Below are 10,033 nucleotides of genomic sequence, written 5' to 3'. Positions count from 1 at the left end.
CGGGGGAGTGCCGCCGCGCAGGGCGCGGCCCCTTTAAGAGCCCCGCGGCGGCGGTGGGCGGCGCAGGGGGATTTAAAGGGGCCGCAGCCCCGGGGCTCTGCCAGCCGCCGAGCCCCGGTTTTAGGGGCTCCCCGCAACCACTGCACCCCCCCCCCCGTGACCCCGCCCGCCGCGCCCCGGGGCAGGGCTCCCTGCGGCCCCGCCCCCTCTGACGCCACTTCCTGCGGGGAGGCGGAGGCGCCGGTGCCGCCGCCTGTACCGGGCCGGGCCGGGCCGAGCCGAGCGGGCCATGGTGGTGCTGCGGGGCGGCGCGGGCCCTGAGGAGCCCTACCCGTGAGTGCGGGGCCCCGGGGCCGGGCGGGCCGTGGGGCGGCTGGGGGCCTGCCCGTGGGGCTGCCGGGGCCTGCCCGTGGGCCCCGTTGCGGCCTCGCCTCCGGCCTCGGCTCCGTCCCTGCCTCCCCCCACACCTCCAGCAGCCGCCGGTTCCCCCCGCAACCTCCTCGCCCCGCGGCTGGGGGGGCTCCGCTCCCCCGGGGGGGGCCCTGCGGGCGCCGTGGCGGGGCCGGGGGCAGCGGCGGGCGGGGGCAGCTGCGATGCCCCGGGAGAGCCCCTGCCCCGTCGGCCTGGAGCAGGGAAGCGCCCGGGCCCGGAGGCGGCTGTGTCAGAGGCAGGAGGCCGTGATCGGGATAACGGGGTAACGAGCGTTCACCCCGCCGAAGGCCATGGGTGCTCCTGGGGACACCGGCAGCGGAGAGGCAACGTGCCGTGGGGGAGCCGGGCCTCGGTCCCTTGGGACACCCGGTCCCGGTGGGTGTCCCGCTCAGCCTGCGCACCGGGGCTGCTCCCACCGCCGAGCCCAAGCCCCCCGCTCCCAGCCTGGGCTAGCGGAGGGCCCGGGCCGGGGCTGCCGAGAGCCAAACCGGGGAGCCCATGGGGTGGCTGTGCCCGGGGGGGCTTTCTCTTCACCCACGCCACGGTGCTGTGCGGCAGCGGAGGCTTTGCTTTGGGTGCCGGTGCCGTGTCCCGCTTGCTAAACGCTAAACAACAGGAACTGGTTAAAAATCTCCTGGCAGGGAACAAGGGGCTTCTTGTTTCTTGCCTGGAAATGAGAAGCGGAGGAGAAGCTGCTAAATTTTCTGTGCGGTGGCCCTGGAGCCGCTGGGCCCGTCTGTCTGGGGGTCAGGGCTTGCTCCAGTCCCCGGGGAATGAGCTCTGCTGGGATCCTGCTCCCTCGGGGTGATGGCAGCCGCGGCAGCCTGGCTGCGGCTTGCACGGGAAGGGATCCCGACGCCGAAGTTACCGATAAAGGACTGAAAGCAGAGCTTGTCCGAGCCTGGTTGCTCGCTCCTGGCTGGGTGCCCGATGCCATAAAGCCCGGCTCTGCTGGCACAGGCCTAAGGTCACCGTCACCTGTGAGCCTCCCGGGTTGGGAATGAATCCCGCAGCAATGCCGAGCGCCGGCGGGCGGAGGCGGCAGCGGAGGCGGCAGACGTGGCAGCGCAGGGTGCCGAGGCGGGGTGCCAGGCCCGCGAACACACGCCAGGCAACCTTGGCACCACCGCAAACGGCCCCGGAGGTTTTGGGGAGCCAGAGGCGTGTGCGGCTGCTGCCGAGGAGCTGGGGCTGTGCCTGTCCCGAGGCCCAAGCCTTGGAGCGGGGCAGGGGAAGGCTGGGCCGGGGGGTCCCAGCAGCGCTGGGGGTGCTCCCACCCTGCTAACACTTGCACAACTATTTTTAACAACTATTTTTAACATCTTTTTTCCCCCCGTCCAGCAGAGGCTGGAGGATGAGCCTTCCTTATTGTCCCGCTGCCCTGAGTTAGGGCTCCCCCGTCTATGAAAGCAGGGTAAATATTTACTGCATGTTGCCTTGGATTCCTTCTCTTTGAAGGGCTTTTTCTGTGGCGCAGCCATCCCGGGGCCACGCCAGCGAGCCGTGACGGCTCCTGGTAGTGCCAGGCTCGCAGCTGCCGAGCTCTGTGTACTCAAACCTCTGAACTGGGGCCGGTGGTAAGGTGACTCCCTCTATTATTTTTTTTTTTTTTTTAAACCACCTTTGTATCAAAACTCGATCCGCGAGTGCTGGTCGCTCTCTGTTTGCAGCTTGAGTTACAGCTCCCCACCCTGTCTGTTAGTCATCGCCAGGGATATGTGCATCCCTTTTATTTCTTCCAAGGCCACCTCTGCTGCTGTTTTCTCTCAAGCTGGAAGGGGGAGAGGTGTTTTTGTTTTCCTCCCCCAGCAGCAGAGGCCCTGTTACTGCCCTTGTGCAGGGGAAGGGAAAAAAAAAAAAAAATCAAGGTTTTGGCATGGGTAAGGAGCTGGCTGCCTTCCCAGGCTGTAAAGGGGTGGCACAGCCCGCTCTGCCCCGGCTGCTGAGGACGGCTGTGCCAGCACCCGATTGCGGTGCCGGGTCTCCAAGGGTGCTGGAAAGGAGGGGATGCAGCGGGGGCACGGCGGGGACAGCCGTGCCTGGTGGGGGCACGGCCCCCCGGGAGGGGCGAGACCGCGGTGCTGCGGTGACGGGGGAGGACAGCGGTCAGCCCTGCCGCTCCTGGCTGCAGCAGTGCAGCTCCCCTTCCAGCCCTGCCCGCAGGGTCGTGGGGGGCTGGTTTGTTTTGGTAGTGTTGGTTTTCTCGCCCACCTTCTGCTACGCTAAAGGAAATCCACACAAACCGGAGGGGAAGCTGCGACGCAGAGACCTTAGCAAGTGGGCAAAGAACAAGCAAAAAGATAGTGAAACTTCCTGTCTTTGGTGGAGTTTTAGTGAACTTAGAAACCAAAGTGGTTGCATTAAATGCCCAGCGAGCTTCTCGCTCATCGCTTGGTTTAATTTTCACATGAGATCGTCTAAGTTTTATGCTCCTTCCTAAATTCTACATGTGTCTAAGCAATGCCCTGCCCATGGAATTGTTATTAACAGAAGCCAAACACCTTTGGGTGTACCTGGCAGCGGTGCAGTCTTTCTCCCGGGGGCTGTAACTTTATGGCAATGAGGGCTCGCTGCCTGTTGCCCGCTCTGGGTGGTGCTGGGGTGGCTGCCGGTGTCTGCTCCAGGCTCCGCTGGCTGGTGCCACGTGCTGGCCGCGTCCCCGCAGGCTGGAGAACCAGCGAAACCGGCCCTTGCTGGGGCAGGGGAGCGCCCGATGCTGGGGTGGTGGTGGGGAGCAGCCGCAGCAGCGTAACGGTCTGGAGGGAAGAGCCAACCCAGCCGGTGTTTGTATGGCCGGGGCGGGTGTTACGCTGCCTTCGATAATCATCGAATCATCGAAGCGTTTAGGTTGGAAAAGCCCTTTAAGATCATCCAGTCCAACCATTAACCTAACACTACCAAGTCCACCACTAAACCAATTCAGGGCAGAGCAGCAATTTCATGTTTCCTGGCTTGGTGGCTGGATTATTTATAATGAAAGTAAAAACTAGGAATCATTAAGGTTGGAAAGGATCTCTAAGATCATCAGCCCAACCATCAACCCAACACCCCCATGCCCACTAAACCATGTCCCGAAACATCACATCTGCCTGTTTTTTGAACCCCTCCAGGGCTGGGGACTCCCCCACCTCTCTGGGCAGCCTGTTCCAATGCTTGACTACCCCTTCCGTGAAGAAATTTTTCTAATATCCAATCTAAACCTCCTCTGATGCAGCTTGAGCCCATTTCCTCTTGTCCTATCGCTAACTACTTGGGAGAAGAGACCAACACTCACCTCACTGCACCCTCCTTTCAGGTCGTTGTAGAGAGCGATCAGGTCTCCCCTCAGCCTCCTCTTCTCCAGGCTGAACACCCCCAGCTCCCTCAGCCCCTCCCCACCAGCCCTGTGCTCCAGACCCTTCCCCAGCTCCGCTGCCCTTCTCTGGACACGCTCCAGCACCCCAATGTCCTCCTTGTAGTGAGTGGCCCAAAACTGGACACAGCATTCCAGGTGTGGCCTCACCAGTGCCGAGTACAGGGGCACAATCACCTCCCTGTTCCCGCTGGCCACAGCATTCCTGATAGAAGCCAGGATGCTGTTGGCCTTCTTGGCCACCTGGGCACACTGCTGGCTCGTGTTCAGCCGGCTGTCGACCAGCACCACCATAATCGGATGACAGGGCCTGTTGCCGGCGCCGGTGGCTCCAGCGGCACGCTCTGGCTGGGCGATGGCAAATGGTGCAGCGGGTGTCTGGCTGCGTGGGGCACCTCAGGGTCCCTCCCCAGCCTCTGCCTCCACGGAAATGAATCTCTTCATCTTGCCTCGCTTGCTGGTGGAGTTAATTACCCAGAGCGTCTAGATGCTAATGCGCAGCTGCTTTAAACAGAGCAAATCCTTGGAGCGAGCCGTGGTTCAGCAGCGTAGTGTGCTGTGACCGGAGGGGTGCAGGGCCCCATGGAGGAGGATTCGGTGCCTGTTGCGTGAACGCTGATGGCTGATGCTCTCCTTCCCCTGTCGTCCCCACCGTGGGCTCTCCTCATGCAGCTCCCTGTTCTCACGCTGCTGCAGCCGCCCCAGGCCCTGGGGGTCTCGGGTGGGCTCAGGGTCTCGGGTGGGCTGTCGTGGTTTAGCCCCAGCCAGCAGCTCAGCACCACGCAGCCGCTCACTCACTGCCGCTGCCCTGGTGGGATGGGGGAGAGAATCGGAGGAGTAAGAGTGAGAAAACTCCTGGGTTGAGAGAAGAACAGTTTAACAGTTGAAATAAAGTAAAATGGTAATGATAATAACAACAAGATGATAATAATAATAACATACAAAGCAAGTGATGCACAATGCAATTGCTCACCACCCGCCGACCGATGCCCAGCCAGTTCCCGAGCAGCGATCGCTGCTCCCTGGCCAACTCCCCGCAGCTTATAGACTGAGCGTGACGCCATATGGTGTGGAATAGCCCTTGAGCCAGTTTGGATCAACTATTCTGGCTGTGCCCCCTCCCAGTTTCTTGTGCCCCTGGTAGAGCATGGGAGGCTGAAAAGTCCTTGACTGGCATAAGCAGCACTGAGCAACAACTAAACCATCAGCGTGTTATCAGCATTATTCTCATGAAATCCAAACCACAGCGCTATGCCCGCTTCTAGGAAGAAAATTAACTCTATCCCAGCCGAAACCAGGGCATGGGCTCAGTCCCTTCTGCCATGTGTCCCTGCAGGAGGATCGAGGACTGCCTGCCCCCGCTGGAGGACTCCCCGTCCAAGAGGTTCTCCCCCTCCAAGCGAAAGCAGTATTATATCAACAAGGCCATCCGCAACTCGGACCTCATCCCCAGGGCCAAAGGGCGCAAGAGCCTGCAGAGGCTGGAGAACAGTAAGGATCCGGGGCAGGGTCTGAGTGCTGACTCTTCCCGGGCTGGGTCTCTTCCCCGGGGCAGGCGGGTCGCTGCCCCTAAACCCTCTGCAGTGTGGCAGGCGGGGGGTGCTGGGGGTGCCGGGCCGCTCCGAGGGTGCTGCCTCCCCTCTCAGGGGCTTTGCTTTTTCCTCCTAGCTCGCTACCTGATGACGCTTCTGGAGCGAGATGAATGCGGGAGCGATGAGGGAGAGCTCGCCCACTCCGCCACCCCGAGCATCTTCACCGAGGCCTGTAACAACGAGACCTACGTGGAGGTAGGCGCAGCTGCCCGCCTGCTCGGGGCTCGCTGGGGAGGCCCTGGCACGGCACGTGCAGTTCTGGCAGTACGTGGTGTCCGTACTTCGTTCCTCCGACCCGAGGAGTGCTCTGCCTCCCCGGCCTGAGCTGCTGTGCCCTAGCTCCTGTGTCAGAGTTGGGGCTGGCATCTGTGCACGTGTGCCAGGGGCAGATCAGGTCCCGGGACCCCTGGTCCTGTGGGGTGGGGGAATCTCTGGGCAGATCCTCTTGCAGAGGATCCGCACAAATGCGCGGTGCAAGGGCTGGGTCCTGCTCAGAGCCTGGCCAGGCTGGCTTAGTGGAGGCTGCCGCTGCCCCCGGCAGTGCCCGGAGTGTTGCCGAGTGCCCCGGCGTACAGCGTTGTACTTGCAGAGCGACTGACGCTGGGTGAGCTGCAGCACTTCCTCCAAAACAGGCCCCTTGCCAAACCCTTCTGTTGCTTCACACTGTTGCGATGTAACCAGGCGTTTTGAAACTTGGTTTCTCTCCTATTTGATGCTCAGGGCTTTGGCTGCAGAGTGACCTGCGTGGTCTGTGTGCGCGCTCTCTTGGCTCTGCAGAGCTCTTTTCTCGCTCATTCAAGCCAGGCTTAGGAAGCCTGAGGTAGACCTGGGTTTGAGGCTGGATTGCACAGATGGGCTCTTGTGTCAGCACTTGGGCTCCCAGTAACCGTTAAAAAAACCACCTTTGTATGTTGGCTCCGAGTGTTAAATCTGCATCCCCTCCCAAAGCAGTTGTTACAAGCCGTAACGGATGATCAGGAGCTGGGGAGACAGGGAGAAAGGTTGTCATTGCTGCGGCTTGTGTCCGCCGTCGTCTGCCTCCGTGCTGGCTGGGGCAGCGTCACAGCTGCGGAGCTCTGCCCAGCCCAGCCCAGCCCCGTTCATTCCCCTCTCTGAGCTGCTGTTCCTGCTCTGCCTGAGCTGTCCTGAGGGACGGGTGGGTGAGGAGGAGGAGGAGGAGGCTCATGGGGTGCCAGGTGGGGCTCTGAGGGTGGCCGTGCACCGCAGGGTGCTCCCTGGTGACCTCTGTGTTGGGCCCGGCGGCTTTGTGTTGTCAGATCTGGAACGACTTCATGAACCGGTCAGGGGAAGAGCAAGAGCGAGTCCTGCTCTACCTGGAGGAGGAGGCCAGGAAGAAGCACAAGAGGAAGCTGCCTGTCAAGAACGAAGACAAGTGGAAAGGTGCTGGTGGGGACGCTGGGTGGGGAGAGCCTCTCCCTTTTCTCCCTTGCATGCGTTTTGGGAAGGGTGCTCTTCCCTGAGGGCTGCATCCTGCTCCCTGCGCCATCCGCTCATGGAGGGGGTGACTGAGCTGACCCCTCGGGTGCTGCAGCGGGGGGCGTTTATGCCTGCCAGACCCCCCCATGGACCCGGGAGGGTTTGTGGGAGTCAGGAGTGGCTGGGGTGACAGGCACAGCAGCCGTCCCCCAATTGCAAACACCCAAATCTCAGCACCCTCCAAACGCTCCTTTGCTGGGGAGGGTGTTGCTGGTCCGGGGGTGACTGTGCAGACCCACGAATGAAGGAGGTGGGCAGCTGGGGTCCTCCGGGGCAGTTAGGGGGGGACGCTGGGCTCCCTCTGAGAGGTGATGCCGTGGGGCTGCGGCCAGAGCCATCCCACTGGCGCTGGGGATGTGAACCACGTCCGAGTCCCTTCTGTCTTCTCTCCGCCGGCTCCAGAGCACCCTGCCTACACGCCCAAGGAGTGCTTCCAGCGCATCAGCCGCCGCCTGCGCTCCACCCTGAAGCGGGGCCGGATCCCCATGGTGAGCTGGGGGCTACGGGGGGAGGGGGCGGTGGGGCCGGGGCAGGCAGGGCTCCGGCTGCCAGCCCCCCACGTGCAGCTTTGTCCAGAGCCGTGTCCCGAGGGCTGTCCCCTGACCTCGCGTGCGGTCACCGAGCCAGACAAGTGCCAAATTTCAGATGAGCTCCTAGGGAATGTGCTCCAATTCTTGGATGACCTCTGCAGTGGTGGCTGACTGCAAACAGACATTCAGCTCCCTGTGCAGATGGGTTTTCCTGGCTCAGTTCAGATTGTTCTGGCAGTTACAGGGCACTTTGACGTGGTTGTTTCCCAGTCTCTGCTCGATGAGCAGCTGGTGACGGGGGAAATCCAGTGTGTTCGCCCACAGGGGCAGCAGTGAAGCCTTTGGGGTCTTCAGAATGGCCCACGCAAGGCTATTTGGAAAAACTCAAATGCATTTTGAAAGGGGACAAACTGCATAAACCGCTGAGTGGACAATTAAGGCTGAACGGAGAGGCAAGCGTGGCCTGGTGCTGCCTGGCTCGGGGAGCTGAGCTGCCACGCGCAGCCCCTGTGCCGTGCTGCCTGCCCAGACACTGCTCTCCTGGGCCCCGGGGGGGCCTGGCTCCCTGCTCCCTGTTCTCAATGGTGCTGTTTTCCTGCTCTGTTTGTTTTCTTTGCTCTAATTAGAGTCTCTAAAAGTAGCCTCGGCTCCTCCTGCCCACTGGCTTCTGCTCAATTTGTTCTCAAATGAGACTTGTTTCTGCTGCTTGTCTCTGGGGTCATGGTGCTCCAGAGAGCTGCATCGAGCTGATCTTTTTGCCTGTTGGGAGAAAAGGGGATGCGAGGCACGAGGCTTTCCTGGCTGCCGCTGCTCTGAACACGCAGGTCGATGCCAGCCCTTGGCACACAGAGCGCGGAGTTGGCAGGGGATGGATTCTTCCCTACCGCGGGGGCTGGAGAGGGGAGTTGTCTCCTTTCCTCGTGCCTTCCTGCTGTCTTGCATCCAGATGTCTTGCCTGGGAGCTGCTGGCGGTAACGCCTTGGGAGTCGGAGGCCCCGTCGTGCTGGGGCAGTGCAGACGTGGCAGGGGAAGGCCGGTTGTGGTCACAAAGTGCCCGTGGCTCTGCCTGACCCTGGCTTGGGGCAGCAGCTCCTCAAAGGCAAAACGCGGGCGCTGCGAGGGGCGCAGAACTGTACGGGGGCAGGTGGCTTTGCCCGCATTGGGGTACACCGGACCCTCGCCCAGCTCCTTGCTCTCACCGCAGGGCCCAGCCACCGCTGCCGTCTTCTTGCTGACAGCCGCTGCTTCTCCTTGCAGGGGACGCTGGAGGGCCTGGAGGAAGAGCTGCTGGCCTTCTTCTCTGTCACCCCTCACTCCATCTACACGGCGCTGATGGACAACAGGTATTTTCCCCCGCCTTGGGCTCTGCAGGTGTTGCTGCTCCCCACGGAGCGGGGCCGGGGGTCCTGAGCCATGCGCACCCTGTGTGCGGGGGTTCCCAGCTCACCGCAGCCCAAGCCAGCTGCCAGGGTTCCCCGTGCCCCCCAGCCTGCGCCCCAGAGCTGCCCCAGGCTGCAGAGGGGCTCTGGGGGCAAAGGGGACCCCTCGGCCTCCCCTCAGCCAGGCTGGGGTCTCCGGCTGGGGATGCTCACCTGGCCTGGCCCCTGCGGAGCCCCCAGGGAGGGATCCCTGCAAAGGGACTTGTGGCACTTTGTGCTCCCCGACTCTGATCCGTGGGTCCGTGGGAGGAGCCAGGGCAGGGCAACACTCGGGAGATGCTGGTCTGGGACGTGTCAGCTCTAACCCTGTCCCCCATCTCCCCCAGCTTCGAGCGACTCCTGCTCCACGCGCTCTGCCAGTACATGGACCTCGTCTCTGCCAGTAAGAGCCTCATGTTTGGTTGGTTGGTTTGGGGTTTGTTGTTGTTTTTCCCTTCTCTTCCTCACTATCTCTCCTCTCCAGCTCAGCCTCTTCCTCCCTTCCTCCTCCCAGCCCCACCTTGTGCTGCGGCTCACAGATAACCCTGCTCTCCTGCCTCTGCTGCCCGAAGCTCCCTCGGGAGCCCCGGTCACCAGCACTAGTGCGGGTGGGCAACATCGGCCACTGCTGGGCTAGGGGCCCAGCAAGCCAGGGTGATAGCCAGGCCCAGCTCTGCCTGGGAGCATCTCGTTCGCAGCAGTGCTGCCATTTCTCCTCTTGTTTCTGGGTCTGGATGTCTCAAAGCAAGAGGCTGCTCGCGGAGCTCCCTCTCCTGTGGCTGCTGCCTCCTCCTCCCGCAGAGAGCAGCCGTGCCCGCGCCCTGCCCGTGGGTTTCCCTAGAAGGTCTTGTTGCCAAGGCAGGGGAGGAGAGGCACCGGGCTCTGTCCCTGCGGAGGAGTCTTTGCTGCTGAGCGTTTCATTAGCAGCTGCTTGTGGAAAACAGCATGAGAGCGCTAACGATGTGAAGTGGAGCCTGTGGTGCTGGCAGGGATGCGTGGAGGGGGCTGGGGGGACAGTTGCTGCCTTTGCAGAGCACAGGGGAACCTGTGCTTGCTACGAGGGAGGAGGGGAGGTAGCTGGGCTGGGAAGGCCATGTTTGGGACCCACGGCGAGGACGGTGGCGCGCTGACTGCTCCCTCTCACCCCCAGGTTCAGACATCGAAGGGAAACGTCAAATGAAAGTGAGCAACAAACACCGTGTCTTCCTGCCC

The 10,033-nt window shown here is 62.1% G+C and overlaps 1 protein-coding gene across 1 annotated transcript in view; it reads left to right on the top strand.

The window, feature by feature from the left end:
• Positions 1 to 289: 289 nt before the first annotated feature.
• Positions 290 to 10,033, top strand: part of R3HDM4 (R3H domain containing 4) — an 11,117-nt gene continuing 1,373 nt past the window's right edge. Inside the window, exons 1-8 of the mRNA XM_075723541.1 lie at positions 290 to 333; positions 5,121 to 5,275; positions 5,453 to 5,571; positions 6,654 to 6,777; positions 7,276 to 7,361; positions 8,661 to 8,746; positions 9,169 to 9,224; positions 9,972 to 10,033. The exon at positions 9,972 to 10,033 is cut by the window's right edge and continues 1,373 nt beyond it. Of these exons, the coding sequence (XP_075579656.1) occupies positions 290 to 333; positions 5,121 to 5,275; positions 5,453 to 5,571; positions 6,654 to 6,777; positions 7,276 to 7,361; positions 8,661 to 8,746; positions 9,169 to 9,224; positions 9,972 to 10,033 (732 nt within the window). The remainder of the gene's footprint in view (positions 334 to 5,120; positions 5,276 to 5,452; positions 5,572 to 6,653; positions 6,778 to 7,275; positions 7,362 to 8,660; positions 8,747 to 9,168; positions 9,225 to 9,971) is intronic.

The sequence above is a fragment of the Pelecanus crispus genome, chromosome 20, assembly GCF_030463565.1.
Source record: "Pelecanus crispus isolate bPelCri1 chromosome 20, bPelCri1.pri, whole genome shotgun sequence".
Taxonomy (NCBI): Eukaryota; Metazoa; Chordata; class Aves; order Pelecaniformes; family Pelecanidae; genus Pelecanus; species Pelecanus crispus.
The sequence above is the reverse complement of the archived record's forward strand: the minus strand, read 5'-3'. Positions and strand labels throughout refer to the sequence as shown.